Source organism: Rhinoderma darwinii, chromosome 3, assembly GCF_050947455.1.
Source record: "Rhinoderma darwinii isolate aRhiDar2 chromosome 3, aRhiDar2.hap1, whole genome shotgun sequence".
Taxonomy (NCBI): domain Eukaryota; kingdom Metazoa; phylum Chordata; class Amphibia; order Anura; family Rhinodermatidae; genus Rhinoderma; species Rhinoderma darwinii.
In genome coordinates, this window is record NC_134689.1 from 392,817,730 (window position 1) to 392,842,338 (window position 24,609).

General features: G+C 45.1%; 1 protein-coding gene across 1 annotated transcript in view; it reads right to left on the reverse strand.

Annotated features, from left to right (window-relative positions):
• Positions 1–6,732: 6,732 nt before the first annotated feature.
• DNMT1 (DNA methyltransferase 1) overlaps positions 6,733–24,609 on the reverse strand; it is a 29,419-nt gene continuing 11,542 nt past the window's right edge. The window contains exons 3-35 of the mRNA XM_075858959.1: positions 23,154–23,196; positions 22,508–22,615; positions 21,760–21,961; positions 21,494–21,566; positions 21,059–21,140; positions 20,766–20,809; positions 20,570–20,618; positions 20,405–20,488; positions 17,814–17,923; positions 17,598–17,716; positions 17,018–17,110; positions 16,569–16,720; positions 16,299–16,486; positions 15,860–16,037; positions 15,672–15,769; positions 15,413–15,563; positions 15,220–15,335; positions 14,164–14,365; positions 13,940–14,073; positions 13,674–13,847; positions 12,405–12,629; positions 12,015–12,207; positions 10,781–10,871; positions 10,582–10,704; positions 10,214–10,496; positions 9,869–10,010; positions 8,986–9,152; positions 8,709–8,886; positions 8,214–8,409; positions 7,979–8,142; positions 7,378–7,494; positions 7,192–7,282; positions 6,733–7,036 (exon numbers count right to left, since the gene is read on the reverse strand). Coding sequence (XP_075715074.1) covers positions 7,002–7,036; positions 7,192–7,282; positions 7,378–7,494; positions 7,979–8,142; positions 8,214–8,409; positions 8,709–8,886; positions 8,986–9,152; positions 9,869–10,010; positions 10,214–10,496; positions 10,582–10,704; positions 10,781–10,871; positions 12,015–12,207; positions 12,405–12,629; positions 13,674–13,847; positions 13,940–14,073; positions 14,164–14,365; positions 15,220–15,335; positions 15,413–15,563; positions 15,672–15,769; positions 15,860–16,037; positions 16,299–16,486; positions 16,569–16,720; positions 17,018–17,110; positions 17,598–17,716; positions 17,814–17,923; positions 20,405–20,488; positions 20,570–20,618; positions 20,766–20,809; positions 21,059–21,140; positions 21,494–21,566; positions 21,760–21,961; positions 22,508–22,615; positions 23,154–23,196 — 4,405 coding nt within the window. The 3' untranslated portion in view covers positions 6,733–7,001. The remainder of the gene's footprint in view (positions 7,037–7,191; positions 7,283–7,377; positions 7,495–7,978; positions 8,143–8,213; positions 8,410–8,708; positions 8,887–8,985; positions 9,153–9,868; positions 10,011–10,213; positions 10,497–10,581; positions 10,705–10,780; positions 10,872–12,014; positions 12,208–12,404; positions 12,630–13,673; positions 13,848–13,939; positions 14,074–14,163; positions 14,366–15,219; positions 15,336–15,412; positions 15,564–15,671; positions 15,770–15,859; positions 16,038–16,298; positions 16,487–16,568; positions 16,721–17,017; positions 17,111–17,597; positions 17,717–17,813; positions 17,924–20,404; positions 20,489–20,569; positions 20,619–20,765; positions 20,810–21,058; positions 21,141–21,493; positions 21,567–21,759; positions 21,962–22,507; positions 22,616–23,153; positions 23,197–24,609) is intronic.

The following is a 24,609-nucleotide window of genomic DNA, read 5'->3' on the forward strand; positions in this document are numbered from 1 at the left end:
TAACTTTTATTTAGTCTGAGTAAAGGATTAATCCTTTTAGATAGATTAAATAAAAGTTATATCTTAGTTTATTTCCACACTTTTTTCTGATACCTGGGAAAGCTGGGTATTTTGTGTGCTCCTGCACAGTTGTCCTTTGTAGGTAGTACCACACAGCCCCCCTATAGATCGCAACCCCTCCCCCTTCCAGTATAGATAGCGCCACTGTAGCTCCCTGAAGGAGCGGAATCCCTGTGTGGCCGGGGATTTCACTCCTGGAGCGCTGCTTGATGCCTCTGTCCATATATGGACAGTGACATCAGGGAAAACTCCTGAAGCGGAATCCCCGGTCACAGCGTTGCAGACGCTATGACCGTCGCTTCCACTCCAGGAGAAGCTCCTGTCGTCTGTGTCCATGACGTCATTGGCTTCTCCTGGAGTGGAATCCCCGGTCATAGTCTGCAATGCTGTGACCGGGGATTCCGCTTCAGGAGTTTCCCCTGATGTCACTGTCCATATATGGACAGAAACATCAAGCAGCGCTCCAGGAGCGGAATCCCCGGCCACACGGGGATCAGGGAGCTCCTTCAGGGAGCTACAGTGGCGCTAGTAGACGGCAGAGCAGGGAGCTATCTCCCTGCTCTGCTATAGTGCCGTCGCTACCGCTATAGCAGCGGCTGCTAGCGGCGCCACCGCCCTCATGCTCGGTGTCACCGCTAGCAGCCGCTATGGCTGCTACAGCGGTAGCGACTGCCACTAAGTGAAGAAGCGCCCTGGTGGAAAGGCAGTTAGTGTGTGTATCCCCGCTGGTAGTTGCAACGGCGCGGGGATACACACCCGCTGGCGCCCCTCTTGCCGTGTGGTAGCTGGCGCCCTGTGCGACCGCACTGGTCGAACATAGCTAAGGCCGGCCATGAAAGCCGGCACCATTATGAAGACCGGCCGCACTGCAGGAAAGGTCTCTCTTATAGGCCGGGGCCTCCCCTCGCACAGAGTGTGCGTGCGTCCGCGCAGTGTGTGTGTGTAGAAGAGCAGTGTCCTATTTTTGTGCAGCGGAGTGCAAAGGGCGCCGCTGATCCTTCATAGCTGCTTATCAGCTGTTTTGAAGAATTAGCGGCGAGCAACACACAAATCCCCCCCAAACACGCAACTGCGCCACACACAATCCCTCGTTTTTTTTACGCAAAACGTGTAAAACTAACTGCTCACTTTCCCATTGATGTAAATGTGAAGCTTAATCAAGCGTTTGACGTGTTAGACACATTTTGTGTGCGCTTTTTGGCGCATAATTAGGACTCACATTGACTATGGGAACATTTGGCACGTTTTACGTGCAAAGGAATTGACTCGACACTTCTTACACAATGCGTTTTTTAAAACGCGTGTGTAAAAATGTATGTTATATGTACTAACAGCGCACTTTACCAATTATGTAAATAAAGCGTGATCAAGAGTTTTTTGATGCGCCCAAAAAAAACACGTCAAATACACGTGGTGTGAACCTGTCAATTGAAAAGTCATTCACTTCACTTTCATCATTCTTGGGGTATGTGCACACGTAGTTTTCAGCCATTTTTCAGGCCGTGAACGCCTCGAAAAGCAGCTAAAAAAAAAAGCCTACAAATATCTGCCCATTGATTTCAATGGGAAATATGGCGTTCTGTTCCAATGGGGCATTTCTTTGCCTCATTTCCAAAAAACGTCACGTAAAAAGACGCCCGCGAAGAAGTCCATGTCACTTCTTGAGCCGTTTTTGAAGCCTTTTTCATGGACTATAGAAAGATGCCAGAGTTTGATTAAACAGCTGAAAATCAGGAGCGGTTTTCCCTTGAAAAGAGCTCCATATTTTCAGACTTTTTAGTAAGCGTGTGAACATACCCTTAGCTTTTTGCTGTGTCCTATAGCATCTACAAGCTGCATTGTACAATCACTCCCAAAATGGCAGCCAGACAATGCTTAGCAATTTGAAGCCTTTTCCTGGCTTGTAGCCAAAAAGAGTGAGGGGGGCATTTACAGCAGCTGTGAGTCAGCTTGCTTTACCTGGTTCACCTTGCTGTAATTCTGAGAAGTGCTCCCTCTGGCGGCCAACATAGGAAAACATGTCAAATTATTTTTTAATTTTTAATACATCCTACCATGTGGAGGAAAAAAAAACCCTTAAATAAAAATAGGTAACTTACTTAAAAAAATAATAATTTCTCATTCTCGACACAATCCCTTTAATTCCTGTGAAACGCCTAAAGGGTTCAAATAATTTCTGAATGCAGTTTTGAATACTTTGAGGGGTGCAATTTTCAAAATGGGGTGATTTATGGGGACTTTCTAATATATAAGGCCCTCGAAGACACTTCACAACTGAACTGGTCCCTGAAAAAATAGCCTTTTGTGAAATTTTCTTGAAAATGTGAGAAATTACTGCTAAAGTTCTAAGACTTGTAACGTCCTAGAAAAATGAAACTATGCAAACATAGACATATGGGAAATGTTAACCAGTATCTATTTTGTGCGGTATTACTGTTTTACAAGTAGATACATTTAAATTTAGAAAAATGCCAAGTCTTGCAAATTATCGAAAATGTGAATTTTTTTCACAAATATTGCATTTTTTCACTAACAAAGTACATTAAGTCACGAGAAACCAGTCTCAGAATCGCTTGGATAGGTTAGAGCAATCCAGATTTGAAAAAAATCGTGTCCAAGGCCAAAAACAGGCCGGGTCCTAAGGCCTCGTGCACACTTTCGACACGGTTTTCATGGCCGTTTTTGACGGATCCGTGTGTTCGTTTTATCGGCCGTGCGCACTCAGTGTTTGTTTCCGTGCGCCGAGCATGGTACTGTCCAGGGTGCTGAAAGAGTTAATGGGCTGCACTAATCGGCGGTAACCCTTTCAGCACCCTGGACAGTACCACGGTCGGCACTTGGAAAATACAATTTTAACGTAATAAAAAAAAAATTCACTTACTTTCCTCCTGTCCGGCCTCCAGCGATGACGTTTCATCCATGTCGCCGCTGCAGCCAATCACAGGCTGTAGTGGCGGTCACACGTCAGGATGAGGTCAGAAGGCCGGCCTCCAGGGATGACGCTTCATCCCACGTGACCGCATCTGCAGTCAATCACAGGCTGCCGCATCATTCTGGAAGGTCAGACTGGAGGAAGAAGAGGGACTCGTCACCAAGACAACGACCGGGTAAGTATGAACGGATTTTAATTTTATTTTTAATCAGCAGCCCCTTTTCTCTATCAGTGATTGATAGAGACAAGTGGCTGCCGATTAGTGTAATATTGGTTATGTTTTACTGCCCGCCCGGCCGTTGCTAGGCAACGGCTCAGTCACACACGGTCGGCACACGAATGCCGTCCGTGTGCCTTCAATTTTTTTTGATGGTCCCATTGACTTGCCTGGGCTTCACGGTCACGGAATCCAGGACCAAAGTAGGACATGCGCTACTTTGTATCGGAACGGAGCAACGGCCCGTCAAACTGAAGTGTGCATGGCCCCATTGAAATGAATGGGTCAGTGTGCTAGCCATCAGAAAAACAGCTAGCACCCTGAAGGAAAAAACTGAAGTGGGCATGGGGCCTAAAGGGGTTAATGCTCATGACCGGTTCCCTGTAAACATGTCGTCATGCAGCAGCCCAGTCACATTCTGCCAAAGGATCTAGAAATTATCCAGGAAGGCAATATGTGACATTCACAATTCGAAGCGCTCAGACAAAACTATTTTAATGTCCAGGAGGTGATGTTCTAATGTAGAACGGACAGACCCCAGATACATTAGGGTACGATCACACTGCTTATTTTCGGGCCGTAAAATGCCTAAAAATAAGCAGAACGCCTCCAAACATCTGCCCCTTGATTTCAATGGGAAAACGGCGTTCTGTTCCGACGGGCTGTTTTTCAAAACGGCCACGAAAGAGTGCAGGTCACTTCTTGGGATGTGTTTGGAGCAGTTTTTCATAAACTATTGAAAACCGCTCCACAAACGCTGCGAAAAATGCCACGGCTCAAATAAAGTCTGAAAATCAGGAGCTGTTTTCCCTTGAAAACTGCTCAGTGTTTTCAGACTAAGGCCTCATGCACACGACCGTAGCCGTGTGCACGGCCGTGATTTTCGGGTCAGCCGCGGGCCGCCCGCAAATCGTACGACATGTACATGGCCGCCGTCATTGTTTTCAATGAGCCCCGGCCGCAGAAGATGTCCGTAATAGGACATGCCCGTTCTTTCTGCAGCGCGGGTTCCCGGGCCATGCACGGACCGTAAAAACTACGGCCATGTGCATGGCCCCATAGAAAAGAATGGGGCCGCAATTCTCCCGTGGATTTTCGGGGGAATTGCGGCCGTAAAAACACGTTCGTGCGCATGGGGCCTTTGAGTTTGCGTGTGAACATACCCTTAGAGGTAATGGACCCATTCTGACATGCGGTTTTTTCCCCCACAAACCATCAGTCAGTGATTTAAAAAAAGAAAATCGTAGCATTTTTGTCTGCAGGAATGGCCCATAGCCAATGGGTCTATCTTAAAAGCCGACCATATGAATGGTTACATGGAGACACTTGAGAAGTGAAACCAGGAAGTAGAGCCAGAGCAGTGTGAGATTATATATATATATATATATAAACAAAAAACCCACAACATTGACATTGCAACACCAAGGACAGGCCGTAAGGTTATGCAAATTGGGGAAGCAGCAGGTATTGCCAAGAACTGCAAATTTTCAAGCACCTCGTTCGAACCTGGCATGTGGGAGGAGCATAAAATCCAGATTGAAAGCGTTTTTTGGTCACACAAAACATTAAAGAGAATGGATCAAGTGGTGTGAGATGATTGTGTGATGCCCCCATGATTGTGGACATGCCAGTTACTACCACTTCTTGCAAATTGAGAGGGACAGAATCCTTACTGAGAACTTTGTTTATCACTCCAGCAAAAATAGCTACGCACCTAGGCCTAGATGTCCGCAGTGTTCAATGTGGTGTCCTGGAGGCAGGGAGAACAAGAGGTCTGCGGAGCTGAACCTCTGCAGAGACAGATAGTCTGGTTGGAAGAATGGTGTACTGCAAGTGAAATTGGACTTCACATCAAAAGCCTAGGGCGGCAACCAGTGTCAAACACAAATCAGAAGGCGTTTGCACAATATTGGGCTACGAGCCAGACATCCAGCTACAGGTTTTCCATAGACCACACTCCACGATTCTCAAAAGGATATCATGGTGCACAGCAAGACTGCAATGGCGGTCTATCCTTCTCAGCGTTAAGTCATGCTTAGGTCTTGGACATGATAGCCGGAGACTGGTCTGGAGACCACAGGCAACGTCATGAAGGGGCCTTCAACAGGGAATGTCACACTGGTACTACTCATGGGATTATGGAGTCTGGTGGCATAGAGGATGGATTTAGGGTACTGTGGATTAAGGGTACCATGGGCCACAGGCACTTAAAGTAGAAGCACCTGTCGCAATGCCCCCTGTGGATATTGCCCCAACACTGTCAACTGGAAAAAAAAAAAAAAAAGTTCCTGTGCCGTCCTCCTGCGACGCCAGACTAATCAGAGACCATTTGACATCATCCAGCGTAACTGTGCAGTCAGCATGATGTCATCACTGAGTCATTACTAGAGCCCCGAATAGGGAGGGGGACAGAGTTAGTCTCGACAGCGCTACAGTAAGCAAATGTATCTGCATCCTAAGCACTTGGGACCTCTCACCCAATTGTATCCACTTCACCCCGATTCTCTGAACTGGCCGAGACCAATAGCCAGTTCGGGAGAACTCTACCCGTGTGGCATAATGTACGGTAGCCAGACCCCTCTAGTCTGTTTGCAGTACACCAACAGCTCATGTTACATTTGGTTGTGGCACCAGTGGTACGGCCATTTCCCCAAAGTGCCCCAGAAGCAGGTTTTTCTACAGGGACAACGCCAGGCCGCGTGTTGCTTGTGCTCTGAGCAGCCTGAACGTTTGACCATGGCATGAATCACTGGACTTGTCTCCATCGAGCAGGTCATTGGTTGGCAATTGCAAAAGTAGCTGCCAGCAGCCAATCTTGATGGGAAGACTGGCATGTGGTGCATCTGAGTAATGTTATGCCACGATAGACAACCATTAATAATCGGATAGATCGCACATCAAGACTTGTATTTCTGCATGTGGCGCTCTATACGCAATAAACCAAAATGTTTGGAAGATTTTCCATTTTTTTTTCATTATTTGCATATCATCGACAGGTCTTGATCCTGTGATTTCCACAATTCCAAAAAGTTTCCTTTGTGGTGTTGCAATTTCAACATTGAAGAGTTCATATGGTCTAAGACAGCATGACGACATCTATTCAACTACAGCTGTTAAGTCAACCAAGCCTTGCCCAGATATGTAGTTACCCGAGCAACCGGAGGCAGACTGGTTTCTAGTCAAGATGGGAAGACGGAAGCTGGACTATTGTCTTTAGACCACCATTTTTTTTCTGGAGGGGGGAGGTGGGGGTTGGGAAGGTGAAGTTTTCACGCACGCACACACGTGTGTGAGTGGTGTGTCCCTGTATCATTCATCAGGTGCCATTTCTTCAGACAGGGAAGTTCTCACTAGTGAGAGGTATGGGGTTCAGACCAGACTCTGATGGCGATGACTGCAGCTGCTCCTCGCGGCAGGATCTCACACACCGTTCTAAAGCCGTCAGGTTGCAAATCACTTCTCTACAGCCGACACTATGGCGGGCTCATGCAGGCTCAGAACAAACACTTTGAAAGGAACAAGGTTCAGTATGAGTTTTTTTTATTGGAAATATTACAACATATAAAACCTACTTATTAGATTTCCACAAATACAAAGTGGATAAAACGCAGTACAGTGAATAAAAGTTGATGGTCTGTAATAAAAACATTTTATCAAAACCGCTCCAGTTCAGTTAAAAAGCCAGACAAGGCCACAAGAGGCGCCGAACCGAGCGGATGTCTGCAGTGCACAGATGTAAAATAAAATAAAGGATGGACTTAGAAGTGCGGTAGAGGTAGCAATCCGGAGGAGTTAATCCATCTCCATCTTCTCCTGCTTTACAGATTCTGCAACAGGAAACAAATGGTTAAGTCTGTACAAGTTGTGTAGTCTTGATTAGGCTTCACATTGTGTTCACAGCTCCTATGCAGAGCGATGTCTCCCACGTTCAGAGTCCAACTCTGCATTTATATCTCCTATATATGTAGATCTTAGTACATACCCGTTTCTTTCTCTTTGAGCCTTGCCAAGACGCACGCCTTGAGCTCCAAACCAATTGCCTTGGACAGCGGCGGTGGTACAGCATTACCAACCTGAAAATCCACAATAAAAAGCGGAGGATTATTTATTTATTTTTTTTAAACAGTTTGTTATGCGATTAAGAACAAGTAGATGATTGTAGACTTACCTGTCTGTGTTTGTCCAAGACGTTGCCAAACAGTCTGTAGGTGTCTGGGAAGCCCTGGGACCGGGCACACTCTCGTACACTTACCACACGATGCTGCTCTGGGTGAAGGACACGGCCCTGAGGGAAGTGGATCAGAGTTTATTGATTTGCACAGAACTCTGGGGTCAACCCACTGAAGCCAGAATGAACAATGACCCCAAGTTATATACTGTCTTATGCAACTTTCAAATATACTCTGTGCATCAATGCCTCATTCTAAAACCTCTGCTTGCCATTAGTGAATGGGAACATTTCGGTTGAGCCCAATTATAGAATTGCCTAGACTTGATACAAGTGTAAGAATAAACTGGGTCTAGGTTTTCAGGCTCTAAATTTAAACTGAAGCGTTCTAGCCGCCTGACCGCAAAAAGAGCTAGAAGCCAAAGCAGCACTCCCATCAGTCACACAGAACCGTGAAGCATTGCTGTGCAGGGAAGTAAACAGCTCTATTGACCTGTATAGGGCTGTTGTAGTTCTGGCTGGGGCTCTGCTGTGCAGGGGAAAAAAAAAATAAAAAAATCAGAACTGGTTAAGCTCTGCGGGAGGCACTTAAAACACATACCTGTTTACCCATGGGCTCAGGGTTAGTGACTGTTGTGCTGAAGAAGCCGTCCCATTCCAGCCTGCCATACAAGCCTGCCCAGTGATTGTGCCTGTTTCCAGTGTGTGGCAGGCACCAGGGAATGAGTGTGTTGAACTGGCGGTCCGCAGGGTCACATTGTTTACCTGAAAAGAGCGCACGTCAGTCAAGAGTTAAAAATAAATATTGTGGAAAGGCTGACTGGGCACGTGAATACCTTCAGCACAGGAGCAGACACCCCTCAGAGCTCCAGTACTGCTGCGTCCATTCTTCTTGTCACTGTGAGAATACCGTAGCTTGCGGGTGTTTGTGCCATCAGATAAGCGAACCTCAAAATTAGGTAGATCTCGCCAATCTGAGCCGGGTGCGAGGGGTATGTGTCTCATTCTGGCAGCTACCAGGGCGCTCATATCCTGAAAAAAAACCAAGAAACTGACTAAGTGTCCTGCTACAGAAGGTTTAGCTCAAATCGCTTACACTATAGAATAAAGGAGTCAGCAGTTCATTAGCTCGGAGGAGTAAAATTTTGAAGTCAGACTGGCAGAGAAGTCTAACCCAGTGGCCCATCCATAAGAGATGTTCAGGATGGCAAATAGTTCCGAATTCTGACTTAGAAGACTGGTTAGCAAAACCGTTGAGGCTTCAGGGGGTATTTGGAAGTGCTCAGGTTTTGGCTGGAGGTACTGTATGCTTTAAAGAGAAAATCACTCACCTTACATATGTGATCCCTGAGAATTGGCTGATATTGTGAGCCACGAATCTGCCTCTGGAACCACGACTGAGGCTCGCCATTATAGGAAATCTCAAGTGCAGCCGCACCATTGCGGATCTCAGGCAGGTCAGACATTGTATCCCGCACGGTGATTGTTCTGAAGAGGCTGACGTTTGTCCTGTATATCAAAATGCATTATGTATATATGTAGTTACAGGAGGGTAAAAAGAGAGACTTAAAGCCTTTATGTAAACCTTACCAGACACCATATATTCACCTTGTGATATTGCTCACATATTTCTTCTCATCCACCACGACACTCAGCTGGCAGGCGCGGGGTGCAAACACATGCAAGGGCTCAGGGAACATGGGTAACTTCTCTCCTGGGGCAGCGGCAAGGACGATGGCTCTTCTACGAGTCTGCGCCACACCGTACTGACCAGCCTGTAGAAACAAGACGCAGATATATTTAAGGTGGAAATTCTCAAAGCTCCAGAGTCAACTCATTTGTTAATATATTGAAGATGCCAGCATATTTTTAATTGCAGCCTCAAGAGCCCCTTGTGGCAGCATAACCAGACACCAACGCAGTAATGATCGCTCATCCCCCATACTTTACTGATCATAGCTCCTTGTGAAAGGAGTAAGGCTATGTTCACACTGCTTGTTTCCAGCAGTTTTTGGGCTGTAAACGCTCCGAAAAACAGAAGCTGGATGCCTCCAAGCGTCTGCCCATTGAAAGGTCTGCACGTAAAAAGGGCATGTCACTTGAGCGGTTTTTCATTGTGTCCATAGATCGCTTCAATAACAGCTGCAAAAAAAGATTTGATGCTTAAATTAAAACTGCTGAAAATCAGAGGCCGTTTTCCCTTGAAATCCACTCTGTACTTTACAGCAGTTTCATTTAGCGTGTGAACATACCCTTAGTGTTGATCAATGAGCCGTATGGTTGATCAGCGCACGGTTACAGCCAAAATTGGCCGGTCTAAAAGGACTCTTGGTCTGTAACTGTCCATTCATGAGTAACGGAGTTTGTGAAAACGGTATACAAATTCTATCAAGTTACTACTATATCAGCTCTACATGACAAGCCATGTATAATTAAGCAGAGCACTAGATCTGAAAGCTTTGTAAATAAGCTACACCAAAGTGGATTTTACCTGAAGCACGCCAAAGGTACACTGGTATCCCATGCGGACAAGACAGCGCAAGGTTAGTTTCAGCACCATAGAACTCTTGAATGACACAAAGTTCCTCACATTTTCCAGCAGAAAGTATTTGGGCCGGTAATAGTCACAGTAACTGAAACAAAAAATAAATAGGCTTATGCTAAAGGTAAAAGAGGCAGGTGTTCAATGGCCGGGTGCATGAATCCGATCCCGTGTACCATTACGGACTGCACAAGTCAACTAGAGTACGCAGCACTGATGCAAAAAGCTACATTCACCCGCTGTCAAAAGGCTACGTGTATGCAGCTTCCTGCCAGTAGAGGGCACAATGCTTACCTGAGATAAGAAACCACCAGAGAGTTCTTGAACTTGGAGTAAGTTCTGGAGTTAAACCGGTTCATCCCACTGAAGCCTTGACAGGGTGGGCCGCCGCACAACATTTCTACATCGCCCTTCTGAGGCAGCCGCTGGCCCAGAGAGTTGGTCTTCTCCCCCGACATGACCAGCTTCAGCAGAACGTTACAGTCTTCTGTAAACACGGTTGTCCCTGGATTGTTCAGCCTGAAGGCTTGTGCAGCCGGGTCCCACATCTCTATGGCCCATTTAGTCTCACATATTCCTGAGATTACAAGTGAAGTGTTAATACAAGTCAGAATGGAGACAGTCGAGCGGTAAAATCTAAGGGGACATTCTGGGGTCTTTACCTGCTTGATGGAAGCCTTCAGAGAGACCACCGCAGCCCGAGAACACATCCAGAGTGTGAAGTTTAGGTACATGATCCCCTGGCTGTCTGTCATCTTCAGACCGTGCAGAGGACTTTCCCTTTCCTGCATTATAAGAGGTGGGTTTATTAGACAGAAGTAACTATTTTAGTTATGCCACATACCATGTGTCGGGTCTTACCTTTCCCTTTGCCTTTCCCCTTTCCTTTGTTCATAGAACTACGGGCATGGTTGGGTGGATCTTCAAAGCTTTTCGTTTTTGCATTATATGCCTGAAACAAGAATGAAATAAAAAGGGTCAGTCCAGCACTATTTCTACAGGTTACCTTCAGATAAGCTACATTTTTAGTGCAATTCTCTAGAAGGCTCCAACTTTGGTGAATATCTAGTTTGTTGTGCAACTACAACTCCCAGCATGCAGATAGTACTAGTTACACAACAGCTGGGGAGACATTATATGCGACTGGCATGCGTTTCATGCACTTGCAAAGCATTCTTTTTTTTTTTTTAAAGTGAAATGGATGCCCAAAATCACACGGATGTGCATCCGTGTATTGTTTTTAACACGCCTATTGACTTCAATGGGTCACCAATAGGACATGCAGTGAGTGTCACGCAACGGACTCTCGCTGCGTGAAAACTCCTGCATGTGTGAATAGCCCCATGAATACAAACTGGGCTGTGTGTGATTTCCATGCACAGCACATTGACAAGATTCACGTTCGTGTGAGTGGGCCCTAAAGGCAGAGTTCACACACAACCACCACTGCTGTTTTATCAGGGAGGTAAAGCCTGCAACAAATAGCGATTCAATCACACAAATTTTTTTAAAATATTATTAAAAAAAAAAATTAATTACCCCTGGGCGTTGTCAGACGACTTCCCCTGCCCTCCACCTAGGCCGGCCTCTCGGCAGGTTTCATCCCATGCGTCTGCTGCAGCCAATCGCAGGCCGCAGTCATCTCAGGAGGCCATACTGCACTCAGAGGTGTGCATTGTCATGACACCCAGGGGTGATTAGCTTTTTTTCCAAGCCCTTTTTCAATGGTTAAAACCACTTGAAAACATGACCCACAATTCAGTATTTTGGCGGTATTCCCTGCAGGCTCTAGGTCAGATACGTGGCACACTGTCACAGCATATCTGACCCATGGGAACGCTGCCCAAGTCCTCTCCAAGTAGTGTTTAGTTTCCTGGTATAAATACATCGAATGTCAGTGCCGTGTGTAAAGCCCCTGTGACTTTCCTACACACAGGTACGGGTCTGAGGCACTGCGTGCAACCACTTTCATGGCCTAATTAGTAAAACCTAGACCAGGCCTAAAGGAACATTAAGCAGGAGTCTGCACCACCACTTGTCTGGCCTAGTTTCCATCTACAGAGCCCAGAAAGTGCACACAAGAATATTCATTTACCTCCAGGAAGTAGAACCTGTCCGCAGCCCCAGAAGAATATTCCGGAATAGGCTCATTCAGATCTTCACCATATTCCACGGTACATCGTCCCTGAACGTCTTTGAATTCCACCGATGCCTCCTCATCACTCCAGTACAATAAGTTGATGTCTGCATGGTAACTTGCCTTCAGGCCCCTATGAGTATTTTCAGGCCTACAATAGACATTGATGAAATTGCTTTAGGCATAGGATAGAAAATACAATTGGCCTCAACTGTCCAAAGCGACCAAACCAAGCTCTGCTGTCATTCCTTAAACTGAAAGCCGAGCTCTGGGCCAGAAAGCCAGCTCTCCCATTAGCCCTTTCCAATTAGAGCCACCTGAGCCTTATAAAACACCAGTATGTCATACCTGTAGAACTTGTACACCCGCAGCTTGATATCCGCTTCATTGGGTTTGCCATTACTTCTTTTGTTGCAGTAGATTTCCTTGATGCGGCCTAGTCGGTATGGTTCTGGGGCATCCAAATTGCTGCCCTTGATGTAGTCCGAGGATTTACGGTAATTCTCAGGGTAGAGATCTTCATCCACGTCATCTCTCTTGTGAGATCTTTTCACAGGACTGCTCAGTTTGACACTAGAAAGGATGGAAGTGAACATTAAAAAAGGTGTTGCCATGACAGCACTAGAGAAAAAAATAAATTCTCCATGTAAAAGAATTCTAATTATTTTTAATGCTTCTAGTTAAAAGGATTCCCATGTTAACCAAGTTTGTTTATTTTTAGGAAAATTTTAAAGCCCAATTCCCTCAGATCATGAGCATTTTGGCTCCACGTTGAGATTACTGCAGGACATACATCATTTTGACATCCATATTACCTCAGTTGAGCCAAAATGTTGAACAAATCCCAATGTGCCCCCATACAAATGCTGCACGATTTACATTTTACCTTTATAGCACCATCATATGCCACAGCACGGTAAGGAAGTCACTCTAAATTACCCATATTTTAGGAGCGTGGAAGCCAACAGGGAGAAAATACAAACTCCATGCAGACCTGGTCCTTGGTTGGATTTTTAACCCAGGACCCCTGCAAGGCAACCCAAATTATAGGCATTGCAAACAGTTTGTTATTGTCCCAATGTAGGCGATGTAGCAAGCAGAGCTGTGGACTGAAAGTCCCCCTAAAGTGCTCCATGAGAATGGTGCCCATGTACAAAAAGTACCCCATTCATTTCTATGGAGCTGTAATAGCTGTCCCAGAAGTCCCATGGAAATCAATAGCACACTGATTGAGCACGTGCTCCATGAAAATGGAGTGCTTTGGGCCCAGCCCCCATCGCTGGGGGTCCTGGTCGTTGAACCCCCAGAAAGCAAACATGAATCCCATAGAAAACCCGTTTAAGATTGTATTTCCTATACAGACCTATGGGTCTCCATGGTAACACTAGCCTTATCCAAAAGCCATACTTCCTTCTGCCCCTACATTTGCTAGGTTAAGTAAGTAACTGACAAATAGAAGGAAATAAGACTGGTGACAATGGAGCTGGTCCAATACAGCAGACCGGTCTGCATAGGAACGAGACAATTACTAGATGTCCAAATATACATTTTAAAAAGTTGTTTTTTTTATGACCCATTTGTGAATGACTGGTAACATTAGTACTTGGAGTCTCATACCTAAAGTTGAAAGCATCCGGGAGGAGTAGGACTCCGTCACCAATCTTGTATTGCACCCCGTTCTTTGTGGCCAGGCTGTAGCAAACTTTTCCATCAAAATCTTCAGCAATGTCAAAAACCCTGGGCATCTCCCTCTGCCTTATTTCTGCCAGCCTGGCACAGCTGGTGCAGAACCTGTGAAAATGTACAGAAATAAAAAATGAGTAGCTTGAAGTATCGGATGCGGATTTATCAAAGGAACTTTAACCGATTTAAAACAAACTTACTTGTACTTATTGTCCTCGGTGGGTTGCACCTTCGGAGGAGTCTCAAAACGAGCGTACTCTGGATCATACCACAACTGGTAGAAGTAGGACTTGCCATCATCTTCCACCACTTTGTCATCCTTTTCCAGACCACCCTAAGTGGACGAGAAAACAAGAGTTAAATACATACATGCAGCCGTCTATAAAGTCTATGCACAGTAGATTGTGTTCTGTCCATTGCTCACCTCCATGAACCAGTTCTCTGACGGAGCTTTGTAGACCACAGTAACCTTGCCATGAATGTATGACAACTGCATGTCTTCACATTCGTCCACAAGGAAAAGTTCTAAAGGATCAGATGTGGCTCCCAGAGCAGTGTCTGTGCCCAGGCAGAACCAGTGGGCATGGAACATTGGGCCATTGGCATCTTCCCACATTGATGTAATCCTGAAAACACAAAATCCGGTGTAAAGCTTTAACAGAGTTGCTGTAATGTAATATACAGTGGCCCTCACTAGGATCTTATATCCCAAAGATCTGTTTTCTACTGGTGGTAATAGTTATTGTTGCAGCCCCAAGGGTCTTATTCGGAAACAAATACAAATTGACTGCCGAAAGAATCTTTGGGCAACTTAACACAAGCACAAAAAGGTATTTCATGCGTTTCTCTTTAACCCCTTAGTGACCACCAATATGCCTTTTCACCGCGGTCACTAAGGGGCCTTAGGCTAGGCCGCCACGTCCTGCACAGGTGTCCTGTGCAGGCTGGAGTGGGTGCTCGGCTGTCTGACAGCTGGGCTCCTGCTCCAACGGTAACGATCGACGTTTACGGCGAGCGCTGCAGTTTAACCCATTAAGTGCTGTGGTAAAATAAAAATAAATTAGTTCAAGTGTTTATTGTCCAAAAATAGTAAAAAACCACCACAAAAAAAAAAAAAAACTACACATATGGGGCATAGTTGTAACCGTACCAACCCAAAGGGGAAACAGGTTACTTAACCAGCATGGTGAACGTAAACTTAAAATGCATGGAACGGTGGAATTGCTGTTTTCCACCCCCCGCCCAAGAGAGAAAAAAGTAAAAAAATAAAAGTACACTAAAAAGATGCAGTAAAACACAAAAACAAGACCGTATACAGCAGTGTCGACAAAAAAAAAAAAAAGTTTGGTCAATAAAGCCTAAAATAGGCTGGTCACTAATGGGTTAAAATTTTTAGTGCAAGATGCCATTTGGTCAACCCCAGACAAGTAGTTTGCATATTATGATTGGATGTCCAGTTTTAGATAAACACTGTACAAACCTTGCCAGATACAGAGGTTCTGTAGGATTATCAGGACTCACAGATACACAGTCACCGACTTCAAGGATCTCATCATCAATGGACACTTTCAGATAATATTCTTTCTTCCCTTCAACCTTAAAATAGAGAAGCGTTACACGAAGCCTGTCACGAGACAACGTCACAGATCTAGATGAAGGTCCCGCCTCATTACCTTCACAGGGTCCCCACGCCAAGAGATTCTATTCTTTTTCTCCTGCTTCTTCTTGCGGCCCTGGAGAATCTTCTTAGGAGAAGGCATTTCAGGAACATTGTCATCCACCTCCTCATCTTCATCAGCCTCCTTAACAGCCAAATTTGGACACCTAACAAAGGGTCAGTGTAAAGTTAAGCTCTATTGAAGTAGTTCACCATTTAAAGGGCAAGAGATCAAATATATATATATTTATTTTTTTTATATTTTAGATCTTTACCTCCTCTGAAGACAAGCCTGCTTATTGCGGCCACCGCCTCCAAACTTCACCATGTCTTGGCAAGCTTTACATTTGCCACACTCCGGCTGCTGGCACACCTGTGTAGAGAAACACCTGGGTTAGGAAACGCCAGAACTAGATTTAGGAATACAGTCCATACTACCAAGCTCTACACAGCCTGCTCCTACCTCACACACTCCACAACGCCTGCGCTTAGAGTTTTCCATCTCGTCGTTGTTTTCAATCTGTTCTGAGAAGAAAGTGTCAAAGATCTGGTACACCAGTCTGGTGGTGGTGGCCTTCGTTGGTCCTTTATCCTTGACAATTTTTGTGGGATGTCTGATCGCTTGTCTCCTCGCAGCTCGTCTAATCAAAATAAAAAGGGCTTAGAGGTTATGTGCACTTTCGCACCCTTTTACGTCAAATACATCTGAACTATGAGGCCGCTTTGCAAATGGTTTTGCCATTGCGTATACAGCTCCTATGCTGGCCTAGGTCACCATGGCTTCATGCTCCACACAAACTGGTTTTATACCTTCTAAAAAAGGAAACCCACTTAATGTTACAAGGAAGCTCATTGCAGGATATGCCAATCTCACATCTTAAGTAGAAAGATCCATCACCCACCTCTTTCCCAGAGTGACACCAGCCAGTTTGATCAGATCTCTCATGCAAGGTGTAATAATGACAGGCTGTTCATCGCTGTCAGCAGCATCATCGTAGCTCTCCACCTGCTCCACCACAAACTGCGCATGCCGGAGGAGAGAGTCTTCAGTGAAGCGGTTGAAGTTCAGGCCTGCCGGAGGAACGGTGGTCTGAAAAGACAAGGTGGAGAGAACATTGCACCCTGGTTGAGCTGACTGATAAACCTGTAAAAGCCTTAGTTCCTCAACTCACCTCAACCTTGTTCAGGAGATCTTCATAGCTAACATCTGGATTGTTCTGAAGAAACTCAACCACTATTTTACTCATATAGATCTTCTCTTGCATCAATGCAAAGATTATACTGTACTCGTCACTGGGGTCCATAAGGAAGTAATCGGCAAAAGCTGCAGAGAACATGTTAAAATATAAGACGGTAAATAGTTTTGTATGGCAAAGTTAGTGCCTGCCCACATCTGCCGTGGAGGCTCCTGTCAGGGGCCCCAATGAAAGACCTGCCTGAAAACAGCACAACATGCTGTGCTATTGTTGAATGGGTTTCACTCATGGCGTCCATGGTTTTACCATAAAGTCAATGGAACCAGCGCTACTGGTATTTGTTGTTCTGCTCCACTGAGTAGAACAAAAACACTGATGCAGGTGTGAACATGCCCTTAGTAGAGGTAGAAAGGGGAATAACTTACCAGTGGTAAACCCAATCAAAGCTTTTTCTCCGCCATCAAAGCCAGTAATCCACCATGCATTAATAGGTCCAAGCTTCTTTGCCCTTACACCACCTATTGGTCAAAGGAGAAATAAAAAGATCTCACGTCATAAGTTTGTAAAATGATGGCTGTCTTTTTTGGGGGGGGGGGGGGGGTGTTTATTTGCAGCACTGGTGCTACAGACACAAACCCGGGCCTAATCCAGCACCTGTAGGTTCTACACCGACAGACATAATGCACTGCAATACAGAATGTAAGGATCAGTTCACATGGCAGATTTTGCCTGGCATTGGCAGGAAGACTTCTCCTCCCATTCACTTCAATGGGAGATTCGAGACGGAATCCGCACGAAAATCGGGCAGGACGCTTCCCTCCCCCACTAGCAGGTAACAGAAGCCTCTAGCTCCCATTGAAACTAATGGGAGGTGGAATTTTGCAGCAGAATCAACTCAAGATTCTGCTGTGTGAACATACCTTAAGCAATCAAATGTTGTCCAGTTACCTAGGAGATAGACCTATATAAAATCTACAGTTTTAAAGTGACTGAGGGACCACTCACCATCCAGAGAGGGATTGTCATCATATATCGGCTTTACGACACCACTGAAGTAAAGTTCAACGTTCTTCTCTATCAAGCCAGAGTCAAAAGGACAAAGATGTCCCTTCTTGTCATAAACACTAAAGAAAGAAACTTAGGCTTCAGATCTGTACTGTATGGGGAATGGTTCGTTTTACATGCAAACATCCTGAAGCAGCCATGTTCAAGAGAACCGACCTGAACCAGGTAACCTTGTGCTGTGGTAGATCCTCATAGCTCTCAAACCCATCTTCATTGGCATCAAACAGTGACAGCCGCTCATCTGTTAACATTTCTGGTTCCTCCAGCTGGAAGGGAGATAAAAACAGATTTTTCTGTATTCTTATTTTCAGGATTAAGAATTTATCATTTTGGGTAACGAAGTTAAACATACAATCTAATAAGGAGTCTCAGAATAACTAAGCTACATGCACATGTTGTGAAATTTAATGCAGAAAACCCACATCTAATTAAGGTTGCGCGATGCAGCGATACTATTTCGATGCCGTGCAGCCTGAAGCTGTTAGGCTGGGTTCACAGGAGCACATTAACGTCCGTAATGGACAGAACGTATTTCGGCCGGAAGTCCCGGACCGAACACAGTGCAGGGAGCCGGGCTCCTGGCATCATAGTTATGTACGATGCTAGGAGTCCCTGCCTCTCTGCAGGACAACTGTCCCGTACTGTAATCATGTTTTCAGTACGGGACAGTAGTTCCACGGAGAGGCAGGGACTCCTAGCATCGTACATAACTGATGCTAGGAGCCCGGCTCCCTGCACCGAGTTCGGTCCGGGACTTCCGCCCGAAATACATCCGTCCATTACGGACGTTAATGTGCTCGTGTGAACCCAGCCTTAAATAGCGTTAATTCATGTATTTCAATACAAAGCTGTGCGACTGCACAGCTTCGTATTGTAACACATGAATGTAGTCAGCTGGGCTGCGGCTGTGTAACAAAACAATTGCCCCGCTCCTGACAAGGGTGCGCGCGCGGTCTGCATGAACATGGTGTGCGCACTGCAAGACAACCCCCATGTTCTAAATAGAAGGTAGGTGCAGAACAGTAAGTCTGGACCTCACATGGATAAATAGGCTGCCAGCCTCCAGGAATCAGACTTGTGGATCCCTCAAATATAGACAATTCAAAAGGAGGGGCAGCACTCCAGATAGGTCTAAAAAAATGGTTTTTATTCACCCATATGTGAACTCCCATGTTCTGTCTTCAGTGCCAGCGCTCCTTAGCGCAGCACCAGCCGCATCCCATCACGGATCATGTGCATACACGCTTGTCAGAAGCTATAATGTCTATTACACAGCTGCAGTCCTGCTAGAACAGCAGAGAAACCGGTTCTCTGCCGCTATTACCTTGAATGCTGCGATCAAAGCTGACTGCAGCATTCAAGGGGAACATAAGGGGAGGGGTGCCCCTTGGATCACATCACAGGGAATCCCTGTGACATGATCGAGGGACATACCATATATGGGCAGACAGCCCAGGGTCCATTGAATGACCACAGGGCTGCCTGACCATATTTCCTGTTAGGACATACTGAGGTATGTATTAACTTCCTGTGCACCATTAAAAAAAAAATAAACAATTAAATAGAAGTCAATACACATTCTGTATTGACAAAACTAATAACCTGCACTGCTCATTTGTGTACGCTGTTACATTGATAAGTGAAAGATTTTATTTAAGGCACGAGGTATTATGAATTTTGAACCTTCATGTGCCTCACATTAAGTAGTTGACCCAATGTTGTCCATTCAGGCTGAGAAAGATGGGATTACTATTAAGCCTTATTTACACAAACGTGTCAGCTTTGTGCGCGCAAAAGTTCAGTATGACGTGTTATTGGTGCATGGCTGTGTGTTTCACGCAGCCGGCATCATTATGACTGTTTACAAACAATAGCACGTGGTGCTTTTCTGTATTAATTTTTACTATGGTTGCGCGAATCACACGCGGCACCTGGAAGTGCTTCCGGGCGTGATTTGCACGCACCCATTGACTTCAATGGGTGCGTGCTGCAGGCAACATGGGCAAGTGTAGGACATGTCGCGAGTTTTACGCAGCGCACATAAGCTGCGTGAAATTCACTGACCGTCTGAACGGCCCCATTCACATACATAGGTCCGTGCGACGCGTGTGAAAATCACGTGTAGCACGGACGTATAACACGTTCGTGTGAATGAGGCCTTAATATGAGGCACATGGTGGTTCTAAATTCACCACACATCGGAACATGGAAGTTTACATTTTTGGCTAAGTATCGTTTTGGTATCGAGTCGCAGTACTACACAGAGTCCAAATTCTAGTATTGTGACAACCCTACACCCAATAGTGTGTTTTGAGGTGGTTTAAGTTTCGATGTGGAAATTGGTGAGTTTTTATGCTGCAGATTGTGGTTCGAGAAAAACAAAAAAAACTTTCCACCTGCAAATTGTAAGATAAATTGACGTGCTGCAGTTTGAAAGATGCACCATAGGTCAATTTACGAGCAGAAAATAAAAAAAACCCCCAAAAAAAAACGCAAAGTGTAGAGGATATTTCTTGAAATCCCATTTAGTTTGCTGGTATTATTACGCTTCCACAAGCGATACGCTTATTGTGCATTTCACCTAAAACCGCAGCTCAGGACCATCACACCCGAGTACTAGGACACAACAAATTATAGCAAACTCTATTTAAGGCTTCTGTTAGAACAAGAGGCAGCTTTATCCATACAAAAAGAATTTACTGAGCCGTAAGGTTAGCAGGGCATGTGATACATCACACGTCACTTACAGCATCATCTGGATCACCCTGGAAGTACTTGAGATCGGGGTCATCTAGATACTGTCTGCAGTCCATGCACTTAGGAGGTGGTGTCTGTAAAGAGAAAAGTCCTGTAATGAAGGTACAAATCCTGCTCTTTAGATCTGCAGCGTCAGATGCGAGGCCGGCATTTACCTTTGGTGTCTGAACGGTTTTGGACTTTTGAGCTTCCGGTTTGACAGGTCTTTATATATATATATATAAAAAAAAAAAAAAAAAAAAAAAAAAAAGTGTTAAACAACCAAATTATAGGGTGCTCATGCAGGAGACATTACAGAACCCCTACACCTTCACCCTCAGTATACCAAGGTAAGTTGTCAGTCATCCTTACCCATCTTCCTCGGTTTCTACTTTTAACCTCTTCTCCACTTGCTCCTAAAATGTAAAAAAAAAAAAAAAAAAAAAAAAATGAAGTACACGACTTAAGTCAAAAAGCCGAGCACAGGCTGGCCTACGTTTTAGATACCTGAAGAAATGGCCAATGCCAAGGAATAGATTTAGGTTTCTGAACCTATAAACTGCTCTTGACTATCATATGGTTGCTTCAAGAAATACAGAGAGCTGCCTAGTGCACCAATTATACCTGAAGTGTTCCCATAAAAAGTCATTCTAGTCTCAAATCACCTCTTCTGCCGGCTCTTCTTGGGACACTTCATTTTCTGTTTTCACATCACCATTGACATCTTTAGACTTGCGCTTCCCTGGACTGTATAAGGGGGGGGGGGGGGGGGGGGGAGAAAGAAAAAAAAAAAGTATATATTATATATGAAATTTTAACTCTAGTTGTGTCAGAAGTATTGTTATAAGGGGCATTTTGCCAATTGATATACATGAACCATGTAATTTTTTGTTTAACAAATGGAGGTCCCATGGAGCATTGCCACATTGAGAGAATTAGGACGTCCTCCACTTCACAACTATAGTAGGGTGCAGAGTCCCAAGGGACGTGGGCCTCAACGCTACTTGTAAGTATTTCTATGGAGACCCAAAATAACTTCCTATAGCACAGATCAGACCTGTCAAAATCCTTCTCCACCAATAGAATTTCCCCATACTAACCCTTTAGTGAACATAGACAGGATAGTTGGCTGTTTGCCTCCATTTTTTGCGGATCGTGCACGAGCAGTCGACTCTGCAGGGGAAAGAAAATGAAAAATTAAACATACAAAAAAGTAAATCAAATAGAAAGTTCACTACACAAGCAGATGTGGCCAGGATGTTACAATAAAGAGGAAATCATTCAACATTGAGGGGAAAACCAGTCTCTTCCAGAACTTCCCATTACAAGGTAAGCAGCTCTGAAGGCCTTCTGGTCAGCAACTCACTTTTGTTTTCTCCGTTGGTCTTGCTCTTCCTTCCCCGGCGACCTTTAGACCCAGGAGTACTCGCTTCCTCCATCTCCACATCTTCCTCATCGCTGCCACAAGTGCCATTTGGAGAGCAGCCATTAGTCTCACTGTGCCCAGTGCCATTTTCAATGCCCATTTCTTTCCCAAGCAGGGCCTTCACCTTTCTTAAATAACCGTCCTGGAAATGGAAGAGGAGAATCTAGATCAACAGGTTACACGTTTAAATTTGTCAACTGATCGCTGCCCTGTTTACGCAGGCAATGATCAGCAGCGGGCATTCATACAAACGCTTGCCCAAACAGCTTGTGCAAATGAGTCTTTAAAAACAGAGGCTGAACCAAGTTTAGCATGTACGTTGAGAACGCTCCCAGCAAACACGCTAAACGTATACATAGGGCTCTACTAACATGACAGAAGCAAAAAAGTAACACTTCGCTTACATCAGGTGGGTAAACATTTTTTTTTTTTAGTTGAATGCATGCGACCCCAGCCCCTGATAAGCTTTTAAAGGGTAAGATTATAGTTTATGGTGATGGATGCCCTAACAGTGGCATCAATTACAGCCAATACTTCACATAGCCTGGAAAAAAACATAAAATCTCCCAACATCTAACGCAGGCCATTTAACATGTGAATTAGGCATAAAGGATCAACATACCACTCAGAGGCTCGACCAGCAGAAACCGCAATAATAGCGCCTATATTAAAGCAAATAATGCCCTACCTCGGACAGCTCCTCTTTGTTCAGCTTGGCTTCCAGGTCGGTCAGCTTGTCCTTCACATCGGCTTCCAGGTACTCCAGCACCAGACTCAGCTTCTGCTCCAAACATTCCTATAAAGGAGGTCAAGAAAGAAGCGTGTGGGCCAATGTTATACGTACACCAGGATACAAGAAGACACTAGACATGGAGATGCTGCCACAATAGCCTCCTAAAGAGGTTCGAGGCCACTACTACCGCCATTGGCTGCATCTTATTGCAGATGACAGGCATTAGTTAACAGCTGCGATACCAGATATGGACATGAGTGATGCCACTCAAAAAAAAAAACAGACTTGAGTGTTTGGCGCATCAGTCGTTTTATACAGGACGTCAGGGCCGACTAGCGATTGTTTATCCTCCTGTCTCCACTGGAAGGAGGTGGTAAAGAGAACGTGCCGACACTGGTCTCCATCAAAAGTGCTAGGCCAGGTCATGTCTTCCATTGTGAGGTTATCGTAGGACGTTGCATCCTCCGTTACAGGATTGTTTCTATAGGCCGCGGTCATGCTTCCAAACGCCAGAGTGTGAACTAGACCTACGAGTTAATTCCCCTCTAATCCTAAACTAATACAGCTGTGACCCTGCTAAATACCTCGATGCAAGTCTTACCTTCTCAGACCGCCCGTCTTGTTCTGTATCCAAATCCTTCAGCCTGGACAATAGAGAAACAAGAACTCAGGACAAGATATAGAACATGCAAGTGAATGTCTTATTTCAGATCTTATTATGCAATGTAAAGTGATTAAGACACTAAAAAAAAAAAAAAAAAAAAAAAAAAAAAAAAAAAAATCACAGCAACCAAGGCTCTGTCCACATCTGAACTATCTTGACAGAAATCACGGAGCACCAATTTATCCATCAAAATAATTAAAACCACAATAGATCCCAGTAGAAGTCATCGGGGTACATTGATCCATCTAACAATGTGGACCAGCCATAGCGCCAGTTAACAGAAAAGCTGACACTATAGTGAACAGAGCCATAAACCAACACAAGCCCTGCTCATTAAGGGGTTGTATGTGAGGAAACCATGGCTACCTTTTGCCTAAAAACAGTATCCCATCTGTCTACAGGTCGTGTGTGGTATTGAAGCTCGGTCAGATTCATAGAGCTTTTAGATGCAATACACGAACAGGCGCGGTGCAGATTGTGAATGCAGCCAGATTTTCCTAATCCGGTACAAGCCATTGAAAGGGATTGCCCTGAACATTTAGAAAACGGGCTGCAGACATAAGTAATAATCACCCGGTAAAGCCTCCGCCAACTCCAGCACTGCTGCGCCAGTGGTCTCCGCTAGTCTAACTTTTACAGGAAGAGATTACATTCAGTTCCATCCATGTCACCGCAGCAGCCAATCACTGGCATTAGTGATGACGCGCTGTTACCAGCATCACCGCTAAGGCCAGTAGTTCGCTACTGTGGTCACATGGGACAAATCATCGCAGGAGAGGCTGGCAGCACAGAACAGCTGGGGGGGGGGGCTGGCACGTGTCGCTACAGGAGGTGTGATATTTTGTTTTAAACGGGAAATATGGCTTTTATTTGTGGAGACGCGGTGAACGCACAGAGCAAGTCAATTTCTGCATAGAAATAACCTGAACAAGAGTGATGATTTGCTACACAGGTAAAACGTAAGGACAGTAGATAAGTAGAGTCCAGCCGTTGGCTTGGAAGATTATCTAGACCGTATACAATCGTAGCAAACTGGAAGATGGGAGAAGTATTAGGCCGGGTTCCCATGTAGCGTAAAAACTGCGGAACATCCGCAACAGAATTCTGTGCTGAAATTCCACAGCAGCAAAGTGGATGATATTTCAAAAATATCACCCACACTGAAAAAAAAAAAAAAAAACACAAAACAAAAACGCAGCGTAAATGTTGATATAACGTGCGGGGGGGGGCATGGCGCGCAACGGGAGCAGTCGCATGACTTAGGAGCTCCGCTGTGGTCCCGTGCTATACTGATCCTGCTAGCATCCTTATCATTCCCTTGCCTTCACCATTACGTCCCGGAGATCCAGGCAGCAGTCGGGTGGTAGGAGCGGTGTTATGGGCCCCACGAGAG